This window comes from Narcine bancroftii, chromosome 11 (assembly GCF_036971445.1).
Source record: "Narcine bancroftii isolate sNarBan1 chromosome 11, sNarBan1.hap1, whole genome shotgun sequence".
In the NCBI taxonomy this organism is placed as follows: Eukaryota; Metazoa; Chordata; class Chondrichthyes; order Torpediniformes; family Narcinidae; genus Narcine; species Narcine bancroftii.
In genome coordinates this window covers 104,724,580-104,751,250 of record NC_091479.1, presented here as the reverse complement: position 1 = coordinate 104,751,250, position 26,671 = coordinate 104,724,580, and the positions used below count along the sequence as shown (strand labels likewise).

Sequence of the window (26,671 nt, the reverse complement as noted above, 5' to 3'; positions counted from 1 at the left end):
TCTGGTGCCTGTGATGTCACAGGCTGAGTTAACAACCCTCTGGAGTTTATTCTTGTCCTGAGAGTTGGCGCCTCTGCACCAGGCGGTGATGAAACCAGCCAGAATGCTCTCCACAGTACACCTGTAGAAGTTTCGAGAGTCTTTGGTGACATACCGAATCTCCTCAAATACTTCACAAGGTATTGCTGTTGGAGAGCCTTCGTGATTACATCAACATGGAGGCTCCAGGACAGATCCTCAGAGATGTTGACACCCTGGAATTTGAAGTTCTTGACCCTCTCCACTGCTGACCCTTCGATGAGAACTTCCTCCTGAAGTCCACAATCATCTCCTTGGATTTTTCAACGTTGGGTGCAAGGTTGTTGTTGGCCATGTATCTGTCCAAATGTTGCTCATGCATTGCGATATTTCCTGCCTCAACCACCTGCTCTGATGGCATGTTCCATTAACCTGCTCTCTCTATATTAAAAAAAGTCACCCTTCAGGTTCCACGAGGAAAGCTTCTGGCCTGAAGCAGCGACTGTTCTTTCTTCCCCCAAGGATGGTGCTTGAACTTTTACATTACTCTAAAACAGTGCTTTTGAGCCATCCAATAAGTCCCCCGTTGTGTGGTGACCTTGTGCTGCGTTATCAATGCAGGTGGCTCATATTCGGGCGGAGAGGGACATTCTGGTCGAGGTAGATGGCGCTTGGGTGGTCAGAATGTTCTACAGCTTCCAGGACAAGAGGAACCTGTATCTAATCATGGAGTTCCTGCCGGGAGGTGAGTGAACATCTCCTCAATCTGTGTCCCTCTGAGGGCCCAGGTGGAACCACTTCTCTTGCAGTCGGGTTACACCCGGGACCCAGAAGGGGCAGGTTCAGTACTGTTGGGGTGAGGGTGATTTTGGAGGGAAGAGGATAGGACGAAAGGATCCACTGAAGGTTCAACAATAGGATTCACTTCATCAGCCCCTTTATTAGATCATCAGCAGATGGAATTTGGGGGGGGTCTCACACTGGGGGAGGGGCTCACACTGGGGGAGGGGCTCACACTGGGGGAGGGGCTCACACTGGGGGAGGGGCTCACACTGGGGGAGGGGCTCACACGGGGGGAGGGGCTCACACGGGGGGAGGGGCTCACACGGGGGGAGGGGCTCACACGGGGGGAGGGGCTCACACGGGGGGAGGGGCTCACACGGGGGAGGGGCTCACACGGGGGGAGGGGCTCACACGGGGAGGAGGGGCTCACACGGGGGGAGGGGCTCACACGGGGGAGGGGCTCACACGGGGGGAGGGGCTCACACGGGGGGAGGGGCTCACACGGGGGGAGGGGCTCACACGGGGGGAGGGGCTCACACGGGGGGAGGGGCTCACACGGGGGGAGGGGCTCACACGGGGGAGGGGCTCACACGGGGGGAGGGGCTCACACGGGGGGAGGGGCTCACACGGGGGGAGGGGCTCACACGGGGGGAGGGGCTCACACGGGGGGAGGGGCTCACACGGGGGGAGGGGCTCACACGGGGGGAGGGGCTCACACGGGGGGAGGGGCTCACACGGGGGGAGGGGCTCACACGGGGGGAGGGGCTCACACGGGGGGAGGGGCTCACACGGGGGGAGGGGCTCACACGGGGGAGGGGCTCACACGGGGGGAGGGGCTCACACGGGGGGAGGGGCTCACACTGGGGAGGGGCTCACACTGGGGGGGGGGTCTGGGGACGGGCCGTCCCATTGAGTAAACCAAGGCCCTCTTTCCCCAGGATGGAGGTGGATAATCTCATTGGAGGATTCAAGGAGCAAACAGGATCTCCATGGCATTAAGGATCCACATTGATCCATTAGATCATTAACATCTGAGGAAGCATTCCCTCTGACCCTGTTCCCTGACCCCTCCACCGGCGCACTCTGTACCCTGAACCCCCCCCACCCACAGCATGCACTTTGCCCCCGAACCCCCCCGCAGCATGCACTTTGCCCCTTGACCTGCTGTGTCCCCTGACCCTACTCCTGTGGGAGGTAGGGAGGGCAGAGGGTTCTCATTGTATCAGAGAGTTCCTCTCTAATCACAGTTGTCTGCTGTCTGGACGTGGTCAGATTTCTGGGCTGGAAAATAGGATCTGTCTTGACGAAAGGTTCCAGTCTAAAATGTTAAACATTCCCTTTCCCCCATAGATGCTACTTGATCTATTTAATACCTCTAGCAATGGTTTGACCAGATTCTAGTGTCTGTAGTTTCCCACGTGTCTCCAGTGGGGTGACTGATGTTTGGCTGCGATCTCTCTGAAGGGGGCATCGGTGTGTGGTCCACACACAAGAGGGTTTTACTGCTCAGAAACCACCAGTCTTGGCCATAGGATACAGATCAAACAAGACCACCACGCAGTCACTAAATCTGACAGTATAAACATTTCGGGAGTAGTTCATTGGAACTGGCCACGAGAATCCCACTGCCATGAGCAGGTCAGAATGTGGGTCTCACATCCAGATACCCCAGCAACTTCACCAGTTCTCGGGTAGCTGGACATCCCACCTCACCCCCTCTAACCTGTCCCATTGATTTCCCTGCCCCCCTACCCTCTGGTAACTTGTTTCCCACCCCCACCCCCACCCCCACCCCCACCCCCACCCCCACCCCCACCCCCACCCCCCCCCACCCCCACCCCCACCCCCACCCCCACCCCCACCCCCAAATTGGGTTCTCTCCCCACCCCCCCCCCCACCCCCACCCCCAAATTGGGTTCTCTCCCCACCCCCCCCCCCCACCCCCACCCCCACCCCCAAATTGGGTTCTCTCCCCACCCCCCCCCCCCACCCCCACCCCCACCCCCAAATTGGGTTCTCTCCCCACCCCCCCACCCCCCCCACCCCCCCACCCCCCCACCCCCCCACCCAAGCAACCACACCCCCTGTCGATTCCCCTCCCAGTTGCATGCCACTCTATCCTTTTTCACTGTGGGAGCACATCAACCAAGACTGGAGTGCGTGAAAGTGGCAGCTTTCCCCCATGTTCTGAGAGCTAACAAATTGGCCCAGATCCTGTGGACGGCTGAACGAAATAACTGAGGTGGCCTCCTTCCTGCAGGCGACATGATGACCTTGTTGATGAAGAAGGACACCCTGTCGGAGGAGGAGACGCAGTTTTACATTGCAGAGACGGTGTTGGCTATTGACTGCATCCACCAGCTGGGCTTCATTCACAGAGATGTTAAACCTGACAACCTCCTGTTGGACAACAGGGTGAGTCACTCCCTCTTCAGTTTACATTCAACCACTTAGATTCAAGATTCTTTTGTTGTCATGTAATAAAACAGAAAATGTAAATATTACACAAAATGTCCTTTATTTTACCATAAGGCAGACAAAGATTCACCGACGGCAGAAATTGCCTAATACTCCATACAGTCATTTCCCCACCCCCCCACACCCAGAGTCACTGAGTGTCCGTGGATTTGCCTCCACCACCCCTGCACCCTGTGCAAGCCCTCAGCAGCCCGAGCTCCAGATCCAAACCTACGACGCAATCAGGAAGCCCTCTGCCTCCTCGGCACCTTCTCACATCCCAGTCCTGATACCTGGTACCAGCCAGGTATCAGCCAGTCTCCAGCAGTCCCTTGACCACAGTTGCCCACAGCCTGCATGGGTTCCTCATCTCGGGTCATGAACAGCCCTCCACCTTTGTGTTATTTAGCTGCATGGTCCCCTCACTGGTCCACCACAGTGGTCACCATCTGTAGGATCGTCTCCTCTGCAATAGCAGGTTGATGGGCTGAATGTCCCCAATCTGTGGTTGAAGACCAACTCTCCCCCCAAAGTGTTGTGTTGCTATAACCCAGCAGAGGAACAATCTGGTCCTCTGTTCCTTTGCCAGCAGGCCTCTCACCCTCCTGACTTGGGTTTTGATCTGTACCTACTCCAGTTCAGCCTGCCCAGAGCTTTCCTTTGGTGCCAGGAGAGAGCAGACCATCTGAAAGGAGCACTCCTGCCTATACCCTCTGGAACATTGTTCGCTCTGACTGCTCCAGGCTTGAACCATGTGGGTTTGGCCAAAGAGGCCTGCCTCTCACAGCCGAGAGCACTGTGCCTCTGTCAGGCTGGTATGTCAATCATAGGATTTACAGGGAGGCACAGATGAAATCTATGTTCCTACTCTTTGCCCAGGGAGGAGATTCCAGAACTAGAGGGCATTGGTTGAAGAAGAGGGGTGTGAGAATGAAGAGGAACATGAGTAGAAACTTCACTCGGAGGGTGGTTCGTATCTGGAATGAGTTGCCAGAAGGAACTAGAGAAGCAGGCACAATTACAATGTTCAGAAGACATTTGAACAATGTATGGATAGAAAGAGTTTCGAAGGATGTGGTCCTAAAGCATACAGGACGAGCCCAAAATGTCAACTTGGTCAGCATGGACAAGTTGGACCAAAGGGCCTGTTTTCTTTTGTGAGACTCCAAAACTGACTTTTGCATGCAGTATGATCTCTGCTGCTAGGTCATGTGAGCTCCCCCTTGCCCATCCTTTCTCTCTATCCCTCCCTCTCCCCATCCTATCTCCCACCTTTCCCCTTTTACCCCTTCTGCCCCCTCCCTCTTTCCCCCCCAACTCCCTGCCCCTCTCCTCCTCCCAGTCTGGAAACTTCCTGCCCTACCTGTCCTGGTTGACATTTCAGGTTGAAATGGCAAACCATCAGCATTCTTTCCCACGGACGCTGCTCGATTGGTCAAATTCCTCCAGCAGGGTGTGTTTGGCTCCATATTGCAGCGTCTGCATCTCTTCATGGGTCCTCAGTGAATGCTTTTGGAAACGATTCTCTCGTTCTTCTACAGGGTCACGTGAAGCTCTCTGACTTTGGACTCTGTACAGGACTGAAGAAGGCTCATAGGACCGAGTTCTACCGCAATCTCACTCACAACCCTCCCAATAACTTCAGTAAGTTAATTCTCGGGGCTGCCATGACTTCCTTCCTGGCCACAGCTGACATCACATGCCATTACTGCGCACTAATCAGTAATGAACCTCTTCCTCTCCAGCCTTCCAGGACATGAATTCAAAACGGAAAGCAGAAACGTGGAAGAAAAACCGACGTCAACTGGTGAGATTTCCTTCTTACCTCTGTGCAGAGGGTGTGGGTTCAAGGTCAGAGGGCTGAAGTCTACAGGGAACGTGAGGGGCAGCCTTTCCCACACATCTGAAAGGAGCACCCTTGCCAATACCCTCTGGAACATTGTTCACTCTGACTGTGGGAAAGAGGTTGAGGGGGAAACAATCACGTTTTCAATGCCACTTGAGAAGGTTAGTGGGACGGAAGGTTTAGAGGGATGTTGAACACAGTCTAATGGAATTAGCTCAGGTAGGTAACAGTCAGCACAGTCCTGTTGAGCTGAAGGGCCTATTTCTGTGGTGTATGATTATTATTTGGCCTTCCTTAGACAGCAGTGTGGATATTGGGCTATCTCCTGTTTGGAACACTGTGGACCAATGTCAGGGGGGCAGTAATCCCAATGCTCTGACATCGGGGGGGGGGGGGGGCACAGTAATCCTCCCAGCTCCACCCTGTTGCCCTGTGTCCAACACCAGGCAGGTACGCGAGTGCTGTACTGTGGGAGTGCTGCAGGAGTTGTGGGTTGCCTGAAATATTGAACCATGGCTCCCACAGATGGATATCGAAGATTCCCTGGCACTCTGCAACAGCAGGGGCATTCCCTTCCCAAGTCCTGACCTATGCATCATTTGTGGAAGCTTGCAGTACACAAAGGGGATAGGCAGTGATAACTTCAATGGCTGCAAGGCATCTCAAGGCCTCCTGAATCAGAATTTAATTCTCATGAACATATCATAAAATTTGTTGTTTGTGGCAGCATCACAGGGCAAACATTTATATAGAGCACCTTACAAAACCTGAGACTTCAAGGTCATCCACACAAGCGCTATAAAGACACTGTGAAGGAAACCCTATGCTACTCTGACGTCCAGCCAAGAGAGCTAGAAGCTGCGACTACTGACAGATCCCGTTGGAGAGCCCTGTGCTATGAAGCTTCCACCAGTTTTGAAGATGGGCGCTGCCAAAAACTGATGGAAACCTGTGAACTGCGTCGCAAAGCAGCAGCCACAGCGATTCCAACATCGGACTTCCAGTGCCCTCATTGCACTAGACTCTGCGCTTCCAGACTGGGACTGCAAAGTCTCCTTCATGTCCACAGATGAACTGCACAGTGATGTGTCTTCTTCGAATCGAAGGACGACCAATAGAAAACAAAATAAATAAAAATAGTGCAAGAAAAAGTCAGTCCAACAATGGAGGGAAAGATTAAAAAGTGTATGTTTGATGGAAAGCAGAACAGCTAAACTCCAACTAAGGACTGATGTTTTCAACATCGTGGTCACCAGTAATACTAGTTACCGATTAAGGATATAACTTCTGAAATCTCGGTGGGAAGGAGTTCGACCAGTAATTGGAGGAATGTAAACAGATAAGATTGTGATTGTATCCAAGTGCATAATTTGATGCTGACACAGTGATTAAATCCAATACAATTTACTCTGGCCCCTCTCCTCTTTAAGCTCAAAGGTGTCACCATGGGCATATGGTTAAATATATATGTGGGTGACTGCATATTGGTTAGAATGAGGTTAATTGGGGGCCCAACTGCATATGGAAATAAAAGTTCAACAAATAAGAAAATGTCAAAGTGAGGCATTCTCTGGGGTTCACTCATCATTCGGGAATCTGATGACGGAGGGGAAGAAGCTGTCCTTGTGCCACTGAATATTCTCCGTCAGGCTCCTGTACCACCTCCCTGATGGTAGCAGTGAGGAGAGGGCCTGGGCTGGGTGGTGAGGGTCCTTGAGGATAGAGGCTGCTTTCTTGAGACACCGCCTCTTGTAGACCAAGACGTGAAAGTCGGCTGGGGAAACGGACAGTGTTCATTCTCAGCCGTGTTATGGAAGTATTTGTCCCCACATTATCCTGTTGTTTCTCTTGCGAAACACAAGAACCACAGATGCTGGAACTTTGAGGAGTTGGTGAGAAGTGGGAGGGACTCAGCAGGTCAGGCCGGTTACCATTTCGGGTGGTATCTTTCATGGTGCTGAACCGGATAGGGTAGATAGCGCCAAGTTCTTCCAAATAAATATCTCCGATGACCTGACGTAGGATAAGTGGTTAGTGCAACGCTGTTACAGCGCTGTCTGTAAGGAGTTTGTAGGTTCTCCCTGTGAATCCGTGGGTTTCCTCCCACACTTCATGATGTACGGGATTTTCAGGTTAATGGGTGTAATTGGGTGGTACTGGCTCATTGGCTGGGAGGTTCTGTGATTGCACTGTATGGCTGAAAAAAAATTAGTTTAAAAACAATGGTTAAGAAAGCACCAGCGCCTGGAAAGAAGTTGGTCATGTTTGCCCTGTCCCTCAACAACTTCTACTGGGGCACCATCAAGAGCAGACCCATGGGACAGGAGCTGCTCTGCTCGAGGTCAGAAGGTGGTGAATGCAGTTTCGTTCCGCACAACGGACCCCATCGACATCTCCCGCTGCCTGGGAATGGCAGCCAACACACTGAAGGATCCATTCCACTCAGGGAGAAGGCTCATGAGTGTAAAATCACGCACAAACAGGCTTAAAGTCTGTGTCTTCTCCACAGCTGTCAGGCTCTTGAATCAACCCCATAGCAGTGCTCTCACTCTGCCCTTGCTTGGTGCTAATTGACCTTCCTTTTCATTGTGATCCTACACTCTGTAAATTGTGCAGGCATGAATGTTCGAGATAACCTATGTTCTCACTATTTTGTGACAAATAAGCATGATAACAATGTAAATTTAAAGTGTTCCACCCTGAAATGGTGACTGACTATTTGGACCTCCCTCTCCCCTCCGCCACTGCCTCCCTTCCTCTGGGGAAGACTATGTCTCGTCCTGTTTGGCTTCTGCCAGATGATGCTTTTGCTTCCACATTTCAGGCATATTCCACCGTTGGCACCCCGGACTACATCGCTCCAGAGGTGTTCATGCAGAATGGATACAACAAGCTCTGCGATTGGTGGTCCTTGGGGGTCATCATGTACGAAATGCTGATAGGTATGTCCATAGCCAGTACACTTAAGAGTTTGCCGTGAGCCAATAGAAAGGGCCGATCAGCTGGCAGAGGCGAAGTACAAATCATCTCTGGATGTATTGGCCACCTGGATCTGTCATTGTTCACCCTGTCCCAGGTTTGAATGTGATACTGTCTGTAACCAGAACTGTACACACATGGAGAATATCCTGTCCGATGCATCACCGTGTGGTACTGGAAATGCTCTCCCCAATACTGCAAGAAGCTACAGAGTTGTGAATGCAGCTCAGGGCATCACATCCCCCTGCCCTCTGTCACACCACACTCACCTTCTGCTGCACCCCCCCCCACCCCCCCCTCCCCCCACTCCCCTCCATCTGTGATCTGAGTGGGTTTCCTTCAGGGGCTCTGGTTTCCATTCATGTTGCAAGGACATTTAGTGAGTTAATTGGTCACATGGGTGTATTTGGGCAGCCCGGGGTCGTGGCCGGAAGGGACTGATAACATCCTGTATCTCTAAATTCTTTTAAGTAAGTTTTTAAAAATTAAAATTCATGGATGATGTTGCTGCCATGGCATTGGATCAGGTGGTGTAGGACTAGAGAGCAGAGATTTGAAATCCAGCCATGGATTACATGGTTCCCATTGGGGCCAAGGTGAGTGCCCCACTGCACCTTGCCCACTTCTCCATTGTGGAGGGTTCTCTCACCTTGAAGGTCTTGTTGGCATCACTTGGAGCTTCACACAATTGAACAGCTTAATAATCCTGCCACACTGATTTCAGATTTCTTGTCAAGAGTATGTACATGATATCACATGTAACCCTGAGATTTTTTTTCTTGCAGGAGAGGCAGAATTACTACTTACTGGTAGCGCAACAAAAACTATACACAATGTATACATGTAAACAAACTGTGCAATAGAGAGAAAAAATCCATAAAGTGCACAAGTAGGAGTCTTTAAATGAGTCCCTGACTGAGTTTGTCATTGAGGAGTCTGATGGTGGAGGGGGAGCAGCTGTTCCTGAACCTGGTGGGACGAGTTTTGTGGCACCGATACCTCTTTCCTGATGGCAGCAGTGAGAACAGAGCGTGTGCTGGGTGGAGTGGATCCTTGATGATTGCTGCTGCTCTCCGACGGCAGCGTTTCCTACAGATGTTCTCAGTAGTGGGGAGGGTTTTGCCTGTGATGTCCTGGGCTGTGTCCACTATCTTTTACAGGGGTTCACACTCAGGGGTATTGGCGTCCCCGTATCAGATCATGATCCAGTTGGTCAGTATAGCCTTTGATGCTATGGCTAATCAATAATCCATCAATCTCTGCCTTAAATACCCCCAATGACCCAGCCTCCACAACTGCCTGTGGCAACAAATTCCACAGATACACAACCCTCTGGCTGAAGAAATTCCTCCGCGTCTGTGTTCTAAGCTGACACCCTTCAATCCTGAAGCTAAGCCCTCTTGACCTGGACTTTCCCACCTTGGTTGAAGCTGGGTCATTGACTGGTATCTGGACAAGCCCTCGAATTAGTTATGGTGCAAGGCAACAGGTGAATCAGGTGGGGGAGAGGGAGTTCACTCTGGGCAGTATGGGGCTGAATGAATTGAATTGTGTGTTGTCACATGAATCTCAATTCAATGAAAAGTGTCAGGGAAGTCAGCCTGGGGGCTCGTGCTGAAGAGAAAGATGCAGGTAATTAGAGCAAGGCATCTATCTTCCCTAAAGGGAGGCCCATTCAAAGGTCTGATGATAGCAGGGAGGAAATGGTCCTTGAAGTTGGATGTGTGTGTTTTTAACTTTCTTCTGTCTAACGGAAGGAGGAGGAGGGGGTAGGATGGGCCCTTTAGTGAGTTGTCTGCTTTCCTGAGACTGGGAGATGCCAGAGGGAAGGGCCAACGGAGGGCAGGGGGTGTGGCAGAAAGGAGTGTGGTGTGATGGAGAGGAGGGGGATCTGGTACACTGAGCTGCATTCACAACTCCGTAGTTTCTTGCAGAATCGGGGAGAGCAGTTCCTGTACCATGTGGTGATGCATCGGACAGGATATTCTCCATGGTTTGTACAGTTATGATTGTAGGTTCCAGTTGAAATGATTATTGAGAGCCCCAAGTTTGCTGCCTTTTAGCCGGACTGACCTCCATTTACCTGTGAAGTCCTGAGGATGTGATGCTGACTGTTGCCAATTTTTCAGGGTATCCTCCCTTCTGCTCTGAGACCCCTCAAGAAACCTATCGAAAAGTAATGAACTGGAAGGAAACTCTGACCTTCCCCCCAGAGGTTCCAATCTCCGACAGATCAAGGGATCTGATCCTGAGGTACGGTGGTCTCACCTGGTGGCTGAATACATAGCCAAGTGTTGGTTGTGTGGGTGGTAAAGGGAGATGCTCTCACCAGAGTTGTCTCGGAATGTTGACTCCATGATGTTCTCTGTTGCTCGCCCTCAGGTTTTGTTGTGGAGCTGGTGAGAGAATCGGAGCTGGTGGAGTGGAGGAGATTAAAAACCACCCTTTTTTCGAAGGAATCGACTGGGAACACACCAGGTAAGCTCAGCGGTGGGAGAACACGGCAAGGAAAGGAAGGAGGTGTGCTCCACTTTGGTGTTGGGCAGAATCACAGAACTGTGATGTGGTCTGGGGAAGAAATGCTCTTTTACCTCAGGGAAATGATTCTGACTGTCCACCTTAATAACATTCATGATTTTATACTCCTCTATCAGGTCTCCCATCAGCCTCCCATGCTCCAGGGAAACTTCCCATGTTTGTCTAACCTCTCCCCATAGCTTATAACCTTTAAACTAGGCAACACCCTAGGCAAATCCCACCTGTACCCTTTGCAAAGCCTCCACATCCTTCCTGTAATGGGGCGACCAGAACTGCACACAGTACTCTCAGTGCAGCCCAACCAAAGTTTTGTATCTCTGCAACATGACCTCCTGGCTTTTATACTCAATGCCCCACCTAATGAAGCCAAGCGTACCCAACCCCTTGACCACCTCATCCACTTGTGAGGCCACTTTCAATGAGCTGTTTTTCTGGACCATCAAATCCCTCAGCTCATCCATGCTTTTAGGAATCCTGCCATTAACTGTGTATTTTTCCATTCCCCTTACACTTGCCTGAATTGTTGCTGGGATTTTAAGAGGTTTCTTTCCATCCATCTGAGACTGACCGAGATAAGTCTGGGACTTGGGGACTTGTAGTTCGGCATTCAACACAATCGTGCCTCGGTACCTGCTAAGAAAGTTGAGCCTGCTGGGTCTAAACACCTTCCTGTGCAATTGGATCCTTCACTTCCTGTCGGGGAGACCTTAGGCCATCCAGATAGTCACTAATGGACGGTGCAGAGCCAACAAGTTGCATCTGAACGTTAATAAAACAAAAGAGATGGTTGTCGACTTCAAGAGGGCCTGGGGGGAACCACACTCAGTTGACCATGACGGCTCCACCGTTGAAGTCGTCAAAAGTATCCAGTTCCTTGGAGTGCACTTGGCAGAAAATCTCACCTGGTCCCTTAACCCCAGCTCCATAGCCAAGAAAACCCAGCTGCGCCTCTACTTCCTGCAAAGGCTGAGGAAAGTCAATCTCCCACCCTCCATCCTCATTACATTCTACAGAGGATGTATTGAGAGCATCCTGTGCAACTGCATCACTGCTTGGTTTGGAAGCTGTACCTTCCCGGACCGCAAGACCCTGCAGAGGATAGTGAAGCCAGTGGTAAATATAATTGGAGAACCCCTTCCTACCATGACTGACATCGACAACTTGATGCAGGTGAAAGGCAATAAACATTGTGAAGGACTCCACACACCCCTCATGTAAACTGTTCTCCCTTATGCATTCAGTAGGACATACCGTAGCACTTGGACCCTTGCGTCCAGATTGGGCAACAGCTTTTTTCCCCCCCAAGTCATCAGGCTTCTGAATTTCCAGAACATATGTGGATAATGTACCGTGGACTTTTATGGCTTAATATTTTAAAGTGTTTAACTATTCTAACGTATTTATGTAAATATGCTCCGTAGTCCTGGAGAAACACTATCTTGTCTTTACTGTACGAGCATGGTATGAACAACAAATAAAAGGGACGACTTGAGAATCTGAAGGTCAGAGAGATTGGGTATCAGAGAAGGCAGGAACTTGGAAATCTTCTGTAGATGGGAATAGATCTGAGATCAAACAGCATCGATTCTCAAGTCAACAGGATGTAATCATAGAATGCCTCAACACAGAAATCAGGCCATTTGGTCCCTCTAGTCCATGTTGACCAACTTGCTAGTCCCACTGACCTGCTCCCATTCCATGACTCTCCAGGCCTCTCTCATCCATGCATTTATCCAATTTATTCTTAAAACACAAGATCAAGCCCGTATTCACCACATTGGATAGCAGCTCGTTCCACTCTCCCACCACTCTCTGAACTTCCCCCTAATGTTCCCCCTAAACCTTTCCCCTTTCAGCTTAAAAATAACTCTCATTTATCTCTCCAATCTAAGTGGAAAGAGCCTACTCATATCCACTCTGTCTATACCTCTCATAATTTTGCAAACCTCTATCATATCTCCCCTCATTCTTCGCTCCAAGGAATAAAGTCTTAACCTGCTTAATTTTTCCCTGTAATGCAACTCCTGAAGACCTGGCAACATCCTAGTAAATCTCTGCACTCTTTCAAACTTATCGATATCCTTCCTGTAGTTAAGCGACCAGAACTGCACACAAAATTCTAAATTTGGCTTCCTCAAAGTCTTATAACACCCCAACTCCTAAATATTTTGATTTATAAAGGCTAAGATGCAAAAAGCTTTCTTTACAACCTTGTCTACGTGCGACGCCACCTTCAGGGAACAATGTATCTGTATTCCCAGATCTCTCTGCTTCTCCACACTCCTCAGTGCCCCCTCATTTACTGTGCATGTCCGACCTTGTATGCCCTTCCAAAGTGCATCACCTCACTTATCTGCATTAATCTCCATCTGCCATTTTTTTGGCCCATTCTCCCAGTTGATCTAAATTATCTCATTGCTCGAGCAGGCTCGATGGGCCAAATGGCCTACTCCTGCTCCTATTTCTTTATGTTCTTATTGCACTCAATCCTTGCAAGGCTTGTAAAAGCAGCAGTGAAAGTATAGACACTTCCACAGTGGGGCTATAGGGGCTGAGTGTACTGAACCTTGACTGACATCCTCCCTCCCCCACACTGGCGTGGGAAGAGCTTCACCTACAGGACTGCATGCATCCTGAGGGCAACTCTCCACCACCTTCTCTGGGGCAGCTAGGGACCGATGCTGACTTCACCTGTGACCGTGCATTCCATAACAGGCTGTGCCAGATCTGCAGGGCTGCCTCCTGCCATCTAATTCACTTCCACTGTAGTTTCCGTAAAGGGTCCACACACCCAAAATAGTGATTGACCCTTCCTCTCCAAGGGACCTGACTCACCTCCAACTTCACATTGTTCACTGCGTTGCCCTCTTTGGTTAAGAACATAAGAAATAGGAGCAGTAGGAGGCCATCCGGCCCGTCGAGCCTGCTCTGCCATTCAGTGAGATCATGGCTGATCTAGTGATGGGCTCATCTCCACTGACCTGCCTTTTCCCCATATCCCTTAATTCCCCCACTGTGTAAAAATCTATCCAACCTTGTCTTAAGTATATTTACTGAGGTCGCCTCCACTGCTTCAATGAGCAGCGAATTCCACAGATTCACCCCCTTCTAGGAAAAGCAGTTCCTCTCATCTCTGTCCTCAGTCTACTCCCCTGGATCTTGAGACTATATCCCCTAGTCTGGTCTCCTCTAACAATGGGAACGATTGGTCCAGATGATCAACTGGACCTCTATCTTAACTATGCCATTGATAATTTTCTGTAAGATCCCCTGTCATTCGTATAAAATCTAGTGAGTACAGCGCCAGACAACTTGATCTCTCCTTCATCTCCAGGATCAACCTGGTGAACCTCCTCTGCACCCCCTCCAAAGCCAGTACATCCTTCCTCAAGTAAGGAGACCAGAACTGCACACAGTTCTCCGGATGCAGGACCTCGTACAGCTGCAGCAGAACCTCCCTGCTCTTAAATTCAATCCCTCCAACAATGAAGGCCAGCATTCAATTTGCATTATTGATCACCTGCAAACAAACCTTTTGCGATTCATGCACAAGCACTCCCAAGCCCTTCTACTTGGCAGCATGCTGCAACCACTTTTCGTTTTTCCTTCCAAAGGGGAGAATCTCACATTTACCAACATTGTGCTCCATCTGGTTATTACCTCATCACCTTTGAAGTAGCAGAAAGTAAGGGGTCTCCCTGCTCAATGTGAGAGTTTGGTCTCTCCATAGATTCTCTGTAACCCAAGACCTCTGTTCTCCAATTCTGCAGGTCTGGATTCTCACCACTCCATTAGTGGCTGTGCCTTCAACTCCCTGGGACCAGAAGCCTGGAGATACCCCTTCCAAAATTTCCCACTTTCTCAATTTCCTGAAACCTACTTTTTGCAACCCGACTAATGTTCCTGAGAAGTGTCTGGGAACATTTTACTCCATCATAGAGATCACGCACCTGATGTTGGCAATTTCATTCGGGAGGGTAAAGGATCCCAACCCATCATGTTGATACACCATTTCTACCCACGGATACTGTCTGACCTGCTGAGTCTCTCCAGCTTTTCTTTGCTCATTGATCCCTGCATCTGCAGCTGAGAGAGGATGTTTGGAGGGAAAGTTAACCTTTGTGTATTTCTGTTTGACAGAGAGCGCCCGGCACCAATTCCAATTGAAATAAGGAGCATCGACGACACTTCCAATTTTGATGAGTTTCCTGATTCTGATATCTTGCAGCCAGGTACAAAAGATTTGGTCAAGTTCCAAGTGAAACAGGAAAGATACCGTGGTTGAAGTTTAAAAAAAATAAAACAACAGCCGGCCCTTTCTACAAGCAATTTAAAACCTGTATGAGGCTGTTAGTGTAACAAGGAGGCAGTAGGACCCTGTGGAGGAGTGCTGTGCCTTGCTCTCCACTTTCCTTGGTCCTCACCAGGAGCCATACTTGTGGTGTGAAATATCCATTGGTTCACTGCTGCAAAGACAAGGAGCAGCATTCTTTCCTGATGTCCAATGAGGTAGCATGGGGGAAGAGGGCTGAATGGCCTTCACATGCTCTCAGCTTGTGTTGGTCATGTGACCAGTGTTCTGAAGCCACGAGGCACTGTTGCAGCTCTGGTTAGATTTGGAATATTGTGATCAGTCTGGACACCATATTTCAGGATGTGGAAGTGTTAGAGAGGGGGCAGAGGAGATTTGCCAGGATGTTGTCTGGATTGGAGAATGTCTGAACGAGCTCTTTGGAGCGATGAATGGACTTAGATAGAGTAGACAACCTTCCCCTTTTTCCCAGGGTGGGAATGGCAATTCCACAGGTGTTTAAAGTGAGTGGAGATGAGTTCGGGCAGAATATCACAGTAAGTTTTTTTTTACTCTGACACAGGTGGGGGCCTGGAATGCATTGCCGGAGTGTGCTGGTGGGGGCCTGGAATGCATTCCCGGAGTGTGCTGGTGGGGGCCTGGAATGCATTGCCGGAGTGTGCTGGTGGGGACCTGGAATGCATTGCCGGAGTGTGCTGGTGGGGGCCTGTAATGCATTGCCAGAGTGTGCTGGTGGGGGTCTGGAATGCATAGCTGGGGTTGCTGGTGGGGGCCTGGAATGCATTGCCGGAGTGTGCTGGTGGGGGCCTGGAATGCATAGCTGGAGGTGCTGGTGGGGGCCTGGAATACATTGCCAGGGGTGCTGATGGAAGCTGATACATTAGGGCCAAAGGCTCTTGGACAGGCACGTGAGTGCAAGAACAATTGAGAGTTATGGGTGTGAGGGAAGGAAAGGATAGATTGTTGTGGAGTAGTTTACATAGGCCAGTACGACATTATGGGCTGAAGGCCTGTACTATGGTGGAATGTTCTATGATCAAACCAATTCCTCATTGCATTTCATTCCAGTGCCAAACGAGGCAGAATCTGATTATAACTCGAAGGATTGGGTCTTCATCAACTACACGTACAAGAGATTTGAAGGTTTGGCTGCTCGGGGAACCATCCCATCCTACATGAAGTCGGAGAAGCTTTGAAAATGGTGATGTGCCAGGGATCTACAGTGACTTGTTGCTTGCCCTCCTGGAGAGATCCCCATCCCAGGTGTCCTCTGGATAAGGAGCTTCTGCCTCCACAGCATAACTTTACTTGGGTTCACTGGGCCAATGCCAAGCGTTCCTCCTGTTATGGTCTTTGTGGTGGGGTGGGGGGGAAGAGCCAGAACAGACTTGCCTTCAACTCTGTAAAACGTAACTGGGGTTCCACTGGTAAAATGATCTGATTCAGCCTCACTGTATAAAGGAACGAGACAGGATGAGCTGCCTCTGAGCTGAGAGGTGAAAGGGAAGAGGAAGGTGGCAAGTGCCCATTCATGGTCGTGAGATGATCGGCCTTCTGGAAGCCTGCACATTATGACACTGCATGCTGAGATAGTGTTGGTCTCACAGGTGAATCACATACTCTGGACTCCCACTCTACTAGCTCAAGGGTAACACAGCCTGACTCCAGTGCAGTGGCAAAGGTATCATTGAATCAAGGCCTCCCCATTGTTTCCATGTGAGTATTTAAAGACTCCGAGGCCCCTGTGTGCTGGGCACAACTGAGGTCACAATTAAGCAGAGGATCTGGTCAGTAACCACGTTGCTGCTTTGGGGGTATTTCTGTGTGTAAATTGGTATCCGTGTGTTTTTGTTTACCCCTGAACCTTCCAGTTGTAGCTGCATTACAGTTCTCTCATGTAGTTGGGGTCTACACAACAGCCAGATTTGGTGGTGCAGAAACGAGCTTTCAGTATTCACCAGCCCTCCCTTCCCAATGCCATGCACCGGTTACTTTAGCTCTTGAGTGACCTCCTGTTTTGTTTTATGTAATCTCACTTGGTGTAGGTGGTGGGTCCAAGTCCCACACCAGAGAAAAGCAGGAAGATTTTTATAATGCCAGGAGTAAAACACGAAAGTCGGTAGATACTATGGTTGAAATAAAAACACAAAGCTGGAGAAACTCTGCAGGTCAATCAGCAAAGATAAAGACACATAACCAACATTTGGGGCTTGACCCCTTCATCAAGATTTGTTCATCTGCCAGAGCTAACAGAAAACTCCATGGCATTGAAGAATTGGGGGGGGGGGGGTGGGTGGGTGGGATACATCAGAGAAGCATTTTGAATGTTTCAAGGCCTGGACAGAGTAGATGTGGCAAAATTGTTTCCCATGGTCGGGGAGTCCAGGACAAGAGGCCACAACTTAAGGATTGAAGGGCACCTGTTTAAAACAGAGATGTGGAGAAATTTCTTTAGCCAGAGAGTGGCAAAACTTTGGAATTTGCTACCACAGGCAGTCATTGGTATAATTTAAGGCAGAGATTGACAGGTATCTGAATAGTCAAGGTATCAAAGGTTATGGGGAGAAGGCAGGTGAGTGGGAGAATGGATCAGCTCATGATGGAATGATGGGGCAGTCTCAATGGGTCGAAAGGCATACTTCTGCTCCAATATATTCTGGTCTAATGGGTCATAAGTGAGAAAGAGACACTGCTGCATTTTGATACCTTGTGATTCAGGGCAGGGTTGTCAGTCCTCTCGGACTCTGGCAAAAGGCGTGGAGAAACAGGTGCTGTTCTTCAATATCATAAAGTATGGCCATTTCCAGGAGATGATGAAACAGCCAGAAATATTGGAGTCGATTGCAACTGGACAGGGCAAGGCGGAGCATGAGAGGACGAACAGGTTGGGTGGCCAATGGCAGGGGGACAGATGCTGGGAGACAGAAGAGCATTGCGTTCAAACCTTCAGGTGTTCACACAGTTCGTTGTTTACCCTTAAACCTTGGGAACGATGCCAACAGTTAAGGGACCCATCCCACTCCAGCCCCTCCCATCAGGCGGAAGATGCATGAGTTTGAAAATGTGCTGCTCCAGATCCAAGGAAGCTTCTTTCCTGCTTAACAGACTCTTGAATGGATCACCCATTACAGATGATCTATTCAAGATCCTTTTGTCATGTAATTGTACAGGACGTACTATTACATGAAATTGCCACCCACCTGCCATAAGGGTGACCATTAGTGTTGCCCCCCTCCCCTCACAATCAGAGAAAGAGAAGCGAAAGAGTGACTGAGTGTCCGTGGATTCTCCTCCAGCTGCTCTCGCAGCCGCACAGACTCCTGTTCAATCCATCAGCCACCCGAGCTCCAGGTCCAAACTTCCGACATGACAAGGAACCCTCCAGCACCCGGGGCCCTTTGGGATCCCTCTCAAATCCCGGCTTCAATACCTGGCTCCCACAAACCCTTCTCCAGCAGCCTGTGCAGGTCCACGACTCTCAGTTTCCCCCAGCCGATGTGGGAAACTCAGCCGCTGATCCTCTTAATCCACAAACCTGACCTCATCGCGCTCCCTGCACTGTTTTACCTGAACTTTTCTCGGTAAAATTGCACTCTTGTTTTTATTTCTGCAGTACGAATCGACTTTTCATTGGATGTGATATGAGTGAATGAATGTGTATTATACCACAGGAGTGTTTCCATGTCCTGGCTGGTAGATCTAACTTGCTTCCTACCTGTGCTTTGCCATGTTCTTTATTTCCTGCAGTGATACCCTAGTTATTAAACACCGCAGGTACCCAGGCATCATTGCAGAAGGATCTGCAGTTGAACATTGACACCAGCAGGGGTCATTGTTTGCCCAGTCTGGGCTCAGGTCGTGTGGTCTGATGGGGGAAATGACTCCGTATCAGGTTTATTGCCACGAACGTGCCACAAAATGTGTTGTTTTGCGGCAGCGGTATTGTACATTGGGGCGGCACGTAGCGCAACGTCTTCACAGCACCAGCGTTCAGGAGCAGGGTTCGAATCCCGCGCTGTCTGTAAGGAGTTTGTACTGTGCGTGGGTTTTCTCCGGGGGCTCCGGTTTCCTCCCATCCTCCAAAAACGGACTGGGGGTTGTAGGACAATTGGGTGTAATTGGGCGGCAGGGGCTCGTGGGCCGGAAGGACCTGTTACCATGCTGCATGTCTAAAAATAGGTGCAAAATTGCTATAAATTTACAGAAATGTAAATGTATTTAAAAATAAATAATTAGTGCAAAAAGAGAAAAATGTGGTGGTTCATTGATTATTCAGGAATGTGATGGCGGAGGGGAAGAAGCAGTCCTTGTGCCTCTAGGCGCTCGTCTTCAGGCTCCTGGACCTTTTCCCCGATGGTAGTAGAGTGAAGAGGGTGTGGCCTGGGTGGTGGAGGTCCTTGAGGATAGAAGCTGCTTTCTTGAGACACCGCCTCTTGTTGATGTCCTTAATGGAGTGGGGAGTGAAGCCTGTGCTGGAGCTGAATAAACAATCCTCTGTAGATTTTCCTGTCCTGTGAATTGGCACCTCTGTACCAGAGAGTGATGCATCTGGTCAGAATGCTGTCCATGTTAAACCAGTGGAATTTTGCGAATCTTTGGTGAATACCAAATCTCCTCAAACTCCTGATCTGACAGAAATCTGATAGACCAGCTCTCTCCAGGATGATCCATCACCCAGTAGATTCCAGCCACACATGACATTCTTGACCTGATCTCTCCACCTTATTCAGCTTTTCTCTTTCACTCACTTCCATCCAATTCTCTGAGCACCATCTCAAATCTGCTGCTTATTCTGCATTTACACCTTGAAATTAGATTTATTATTTTTAAATTTAGACATACAGCACGGAAACAGGCCATTTTGGCCCAGGAGTCCATGCTGCTCAATTGACCTACACCCCTGGAATGTTTCAAATGGTGGGAGCCACTGGGGAAACCCATGCAGACACAGGGAGAACATGCAAACTCCTTACAGACAGCATGGGATTTGAACTCTGGTCCTAATTGCTGGTGTTATAATGGTGTTGGGCTAACTGCTTTCCCAACTTTGGCTGCTCACCTGAATGTTAAGCCCAGAAGATATACCATAGAACACTACAGCACAGAAAACAGGCCATTCTTCCCCTCTAATCTGTGCTGACCATCATCTTGCTAGTCCCACTGACCTGCTCCCATGCCATAACCCTTCGGACCTTTCCCTTATTCTTACCATACAAGATTGAGCCCGCATTTATCACATCAGATGGCAGCTCATTCCACACTCCCACCACTCTCTGAGTGAAGAACTTCCCCCTAAACCTTTCCCCTTTCAGCATAAAACTATGTCCTCTTGTATTTATCTCCCCCAATCTAAATGGAAAAGGCCTATTTGCATCCACTCTGTCTATACCTCTCAATATCCTATAAACCTCAATCAAATCTCACCTCATTCTTCTTCGCTCTAAGAGATAAAGTCCTCACCTGTTTAATCTTTTCCTGTAACTCAACTCCTGAAGACCTGGCAACATCCTATTAAGTCTTCTTTGCACTCTTTCTATCTTACAGATATCCTTCCTTTAGTTAGGAGCCCAGAACTGCACATAATATTCTGAATTTGGCCTCACCAATGTCTTGTACAATCCCAACATAACATCCCAACTCCTGTACTCAATACTTTGATTTATAAAGGCTAAGATGCCAAAAGCTTTCTTTACAACCCTGTCCACTTGCGACACCATCTTCACAACCCTTCAGGGAACAATGTATCTGTATTCTCATCATTTACTGTGTACGTCTTACCTTAGTTTGCCCTTCCAAAATGCATCACCTCACACTTATCTGCATTAAACTCCACTCTCCCAGCTGGTCCAGATCCCTTTGCTAGCTTTGAAAATCTTCCTCACTGTCCACGACGCCTCCAATCTTTGTGTCATCTGCAAACTTGCTGATCCAATTAACATTATCATCCAGATCATTGATATAGACAACATTGGTCCCAACACAGACCCCTGAGGCACACCAGTATAGTTACAGACTTCCAGTTTGATACTTAACTATTTAGATACCTATCAATCTTTGCCTTAAGTACATCCAACGACCTGGACTCCACAACTGCCCATGGTAGCAAATTCCAGAGCTTCATCACTCTGGCTGAAGAAATTCCTCCGCATCTTTGTTTTAAATGCACGCCCTTCATTCCTGAGATTGTGCCCTCTTGCCCAAGACATGGGGAAAAAGAACTTTGCCACATCTACTCTGTCCAGGCCTTTCAACATTTGAAATGCTTCTATGAGGTTCCCCCTCAATTCCCCCTCAATTCCCCCTCATTCTTCTGGACCTGCTCCCTAATCTGCATAAATGTATGGGAGTTGTAGGTTAATTGGTGTATTTGGGCAGTACGGGCTCGTGGGCCAGAAGGGCCTGACTACATTTGAAGCAGGTAATGGGCTTGTGTACTAATCAGGAATCCTGAATAAGTCCTTGAAGACCCAGGGCTGATTTCTGGGATTAATACAGACAGTTCCTTTCAATGAGACTCAGGTTTTTTCTCATTCCAAGGAATGCCATTGCAGTGACTGTTTTCAAACTAACCAACAGGACTGACAAGGTCCTAAAAACATCTTCAATTAATCAGCATGTTGCTGGAACTTCAAACTGACCCAAGAAGAGACCACAGGTGGAAAATCTTGTGAAATGGTGTGAGTCTCAACGTTGTCAAGACAAAGGGGATGTTCATGGACTTCAGGATGACCACCAATTTTCCTCTAATGTTTAGTCGCCAGTGTGCACAAATATCTTATGTTGTACAACTTTTTTTCCTGTGACAAAAGTACGTGCGCTCTGCATGCTTGTGCAAATGTAAACTTGAAATGGTTTCAAGATCATTTTGGCCCAGCCTTTCTCCATGGCTGATAAAACTGTACTGGCACGTTTTAATATAATATATACAATTGTATTCCAAGTTCTAAGTGAAGAGATTATTTTCAATTAGTCTAATTATTAATTACTACATTATTTTAGGTAATGAACCTTTTGTGCGCACATTAATGTCCTTTCAGCATCTAAAGGAGGCAAAGATAGATCGCTGACTTTTCGGGCCGAGCCCTTCCTCAAGAAATAAGCAGAATGAGCCAGAAGCAGGAAATCTCAGAATAGAGATGGTGCGGCTGGGGGAGGAATCCAAATCCACACAAGGGGTTCATGGGATAAGGGAAGAGGTGAGAATTTATTATGTTTGTGCGAAAGGAGACAGGGAGAGGAGAGACAGAACTGGGGGGGGAGGGGGGGAGGAAGTGAAGTGATGTAGGGGGTTAATGGAAGCCAGAGAAATTGATATTAATGACATCCAGTTGGAGGAGGCCCAGACAAGAGATGCTGTTCCTCCAACTTGCAGGTGGTCTCAGTCTGGCCGTGCATGAGACCATGGGCAGAGATGTCAGCAAGGGAATGGGATGGAGAAGTGAAACGGGTGGCTACTGATGCAAGTGGAATTTCTAGATTAGCTTTCCCTTCCGTGTTGACCTTGTTTTGTAGGTGATGTAGGACCTTAAATCCCAGCAAACCCGAGCTTTGTGAATGAACCAGTTGGACCCGTTTGCCAGCTTCCTGTTTGGCTGAGAATTCCACTCCCTATTTTCCTTCCACCCTATTTATCGTTTTAAAGGACTGCAGATGGTGTCAGTTTTAGAATACCCAAAATGCACAGGGAATTCAGCAGGTCTGGCAATAGACACTCAGCAGGGAAGGTTGGATAAGGGGGAGGAGCACAGGCTAGCAGGTAATAGGTGAATGCAGGTGGGAGGGGGGCTGGGAGGTGATAGGAGTAAGAGGGCTGATAGACAGACAAGAGGAAAGGCGTGGGTGACAGCAGATAGAGAGGGCAGGGAAGGGGAAAGAGGAATAGGGTCAGAGAGATATTGGAAAGTGAGGGGGAGGGGGTGTATTCTATCAGCCTCCAACCAACTGCCATCAACATCAACCAATTTCCAGTAACCCACCCCCTTACTTACCCAAATCCCTGATCCCATTCCTACCATTACCCACACCATCCTTCCTCACCTCCCACCCATTTCGCTTCCTCCCATCAGTCTCTCTGCCCCTTCCCCACCTCCATTTCCAATCTCTGCCACCCCATACTCCTCCAAACCCCTTTTTTCTCCGGGTGTCCACCTGGGTGTCCTTTTCCTGATGAAGGGTTCTGGCTGTAAACATGAGGCCCTTTCAAACTGCCATGTAAAATGGGGTTAACTGGGCAATTTGCCTAGTTAGTGCCCCAGTTATGTGGCAGTTAGAAAGTCAACCCTGTCAGAATCCAACTGGGTCCCTGACCTACCTCAGTTAAACTTACCTAGGTCTTGTCCACAGGCGATTTGAAAATGAAAAGCGCTTATTACAGTGACGTCAGCACTTGCAAGTGTGTGTCACCAGGCAGCCAGCATCCGAACATCTGGCAGTACTTCTGGTGAATACGTGTCATTGCGAGGGTGGGATCCCCCTTAAATCACCAGGTTGACGATTTAATGGATCGACCCCCCTGCAATTTAAAAGGAGCTTCCAACATCTTTGCCCCAGTAATTGCACCTGGTCCCAGGAGGGCCCCTGTTCACTATCACCTCCCATGGAGTTACTCTAGTTCTTGGCGGGTTTATCTTTTAAATTATTTACCAGTTTTCCTAATGTTCACACAGAATCTGCTTCCTGATTCTTGCAGATGGGACAGTAAAAGTCTCTCCTTGTGTAGCACTGGATGATTCTCCCAGACGCTTTAAATCCATGTCCTCCAACTAACAATGGACCAGAAATATAACGAGTCACTGAGGGGACAGGCAGCATCTGAGGAGGGAAATGGAGAGTCCACACTTCAGTTCAAGACCCTTCAAGACACAATCCACCTGACCCGTTCAGTTCCTCCAGCAACCAAACACAATCTGCTGGAGGAACTCAGAGGATCGGGGAGCACCAGTGGGAGAACAAAGGCCAACCCTTGATTGAGAAACGTCGGCCATTCCAGGTCTCCAACAGACGCTGCACAGATTGTGTTTGGCTTCAACCTCCAGGGTCTGTGTCCCTCATGAGTGTCTCAGTTCCTTCAGCTCCAGATTCCAGCACTGTAGCTACAGGAGCTCTATTGAGAGCGTCCTGGCCAGCTGCATCACAGTATAGTTGCTGTAGAGAAATAGATCAATTGACAATCCAGTGGACCATAAGAGTGGCAGAGAATGTATTTTCACCAGGGTATTAAACCTAGTACCAAGTTCAGTCATAATCTTGGATAATCCCTGCATTGTATAAGATAATTTAGATTCAAGATTCACAAGTCTTTCATTCATAACATTGCCGTCAGATGCTACTCCACATGTGTGAACCTGAGTAACTCTTTGTTCTAAAGGCTGTTTAGCGCCCTCTTTAGGGGGCTCTACCAATGTAACATTGATCTCTACATCCGAAAGCTGTACCTCTCTCCTGGGATCCATTTCAGGCTGAGTCTCGATGTTTTTTCTGTAGGTAGGCTCTAAAACTTTAACTTTTAGAAAATGTAGTTTTTTTGATGATCTGTTGTTTTTTTTTGCTCTTTTTCACCAATTGTACCGTCAGAAGTTAAATTAACAGCACTGAAGTTATCTAAACTTTTAAAGAATTTTAACGGGCATTTCTAGACAAAACAATAAGATAGAGTCAGGGGAGGATTGGAAGGCACGTCTGATCCTTACGCCATCTTGCCACACCCCCATAAGAGTGGCAGAGAGGATCAGTGGAGTCTTCTTCCTCCCCCCCCCCCCCACCACTCCATTGACGTGATCTACCAAGATAATTGTCTGAAGAGGGCACACAAAATTGTTGAGGACCCCCTTCCAGCCCGCACGCAGCATCTTTCAGCTGCTCCCATCAGGGAAGAGACAGGAGGACCAGAGTCAGTACCATTAGGCTGAGGAACAGCTTCTTCCTATGGGCAATGAGAATGATGAACAACCAAAAGAACTGCTCACACTGATCATCAAAGACTCTCATATTCATGAAACAATATTTACTTATTTATATAGAGGTATTTGCCGACCATACTTTCTTGTACTGAATAGGGGATTGCTGCATCCAGAGGATAGTGGGACTAACTGGAGAGTTCTTACAAAGAGCTGTCGCAGGCATCGTGAGATGAATGGTCCTCCGTGTGGACTTTTTCCAAATCATTTTTATTCAATTTCTCAAAATTCACAGACTTTGCACCAGAAAGAATGGAAACAGGAAAGGTGGGAAGAAGGAGGCTTTGACTGGAGTCCCAGGGCTGAATATATTAATGATGTTGAATTAGATTATTATATATATTGTATTTCTGGCTGGGGGGAGGTGGATGGCACTGATATCTTTGATAGTCATCTGCCATTGGTGGGGTGATCCACACCTAGTTTTTTAGGGAATTACTATCTTTGGGTATTTTTTTTGGGGGGGGGGAATTAATTGTATTCCTTTTCATATTAACTTTTTTATAACATTAGGGGAGGGAGTGTAGATTTTGTTTATTAACAGGAGAGCATTTTTTAAATATTACGTGCTTATATTGATAGTTTATTAAAATGTCTAGTTTGAAATTTGCAACTTTTAATGTTCAGGGATTAAATAATCCAATTAAGCGAAAGTTTTAGCTTATATTAAGAAAATGAAAATTGATAATGCTTTTTTACAAGAAACACATTTGACTGAAAAAGAACATTTGAAATTGAAGAGATTGGGTTGGTCATGTTTTTTTTTTCTTCATTTAACTCTAAGGCAAAAGGGGTAGCGATTTTAGTTCATAAGAATTTATCTTTTGAGTTACAGACTGTAGAAGGGAATGCTGGGAGGGTTTTAAAAATGGACTGCAAATTTTTTTTTATGAATTTTGGACTTTACTCAATATCTATGCACCTAATGTAGATGATGAATGTTTTATTTCAGATGTTTTTTTTTGTTATTATGTCAAGCTAATGAAAATATTCTAGTTGGGGGAGATTTTAATTGTATTTTGGATCCATTCATGGATAAATCCCCAAAATGTATCAGAAAATCAAAGATGGCGATACAAATTGGGGGTTTAATGAAAGACTTAAATTTGGTAGATATTTGGAGAAGGATTAATCCTGCAGAGAAAGATTTTTCCTTTTATTCTTCTAGGCATGATTCCTTTTCTAGAATAGATTTTTAAAAAATATCGGCACATTTACAAGGAAAGGTATTGCAGGCAGATTATAAAAGTAGAGTAATATCTGATCATTTTTTATTATTTTTTTTATGAAAGTTTGGAGGCATTATGTTCATCTTATAGACGGAGGTTTAATACGATGTTGAAAAAACCTGAGTTTGTTGCTTTTGTTAAGAAACAGATTGATTTTTTCTTAACAGAAAATGTTAACTCTGTTCAAAGAAAATTTGTAGTATGGGATGCGTTAAAGGCTTATTTAAGAGGACAAATAATTAGTTATGCTACTAAAGATAAGAAAGGATGTATGGCTGAAAGTATTAAATTAGAAAAGCAGATTGATGAATTGGAGAAGGAATTTCAGAAGGGAGTAACAGAAGATCTGAAAATAGCTTTGACTAGATTGAAATTGCGATATAATACGTTACAGACTTATCAATTTGAATGTTTACTTAATCGAACCAAACAACGATATTATGAGTGGGGTGAGAAGGCGCATAAAGTACTTGCGTGGAAATTAAAGGATTATTAATGCTGTTAAAAAGAATTCAACATTTACCTATAAACCTCAGGAAATCAATGAAGTTTT

At 47.8% G+C, this 26,671-nt stretch overlaps 1 protein-coding gene across 4 annotated transcripts in view; it reads left to right on the top strand.

Moving 5' to 3' along the window:
- The window catches only part of LOC138746274 (serine/threonine-protein kinase 38-like), a 58,153-nt gene extending 36,280 nt beyond the window's left edge, over window positions 1–21,873 (top strand). For all 4 annotated transcript variants that reach the window (XM_069904443.1, XM_069904442.1, XM_069904445.1 and 1 more), the window contains exons 6-14: window positions 640–763; window positions 3,062–3,216; window positions 4,800–4,902; window positions 5,004–5,065; window positions 7,929–8,046; window positions 10,213–10,336; window positions 10,466–10,561; window positions 14,762–14,853; window positions 16,002–21,873. In XM_069904443.1, the coding sequence (XP_069760544.1) occupies window positions 640–763; window positions 3,062–3,216; window positions 4,800–4,902; window positions 5,004–5,065; window positions 7,929–8,046; window positions 10,213–10,336; window positions 10,466–10,561; window positions 14,762–14,853; window positions 16,002–16,129 (1,002 nt within the window). In that variant the 3' untranslated portion in view covers window positions 16,130–21,873. The remainder of the gene's footprint in view (window positions 1–639; window positions 764–3,061; window positions 3,217–4,799; window positions 4,903–5,003; window positions 5,066–7,928; window positions 8,047–10,212; window positions 10,337–10,465; window positions 10,562–14,761; window positions 14,854–16,001) is intronic.
- The last annotated feature ends 4,798 nt before the right edge of the window (window positions 21,874–26,671 follow it).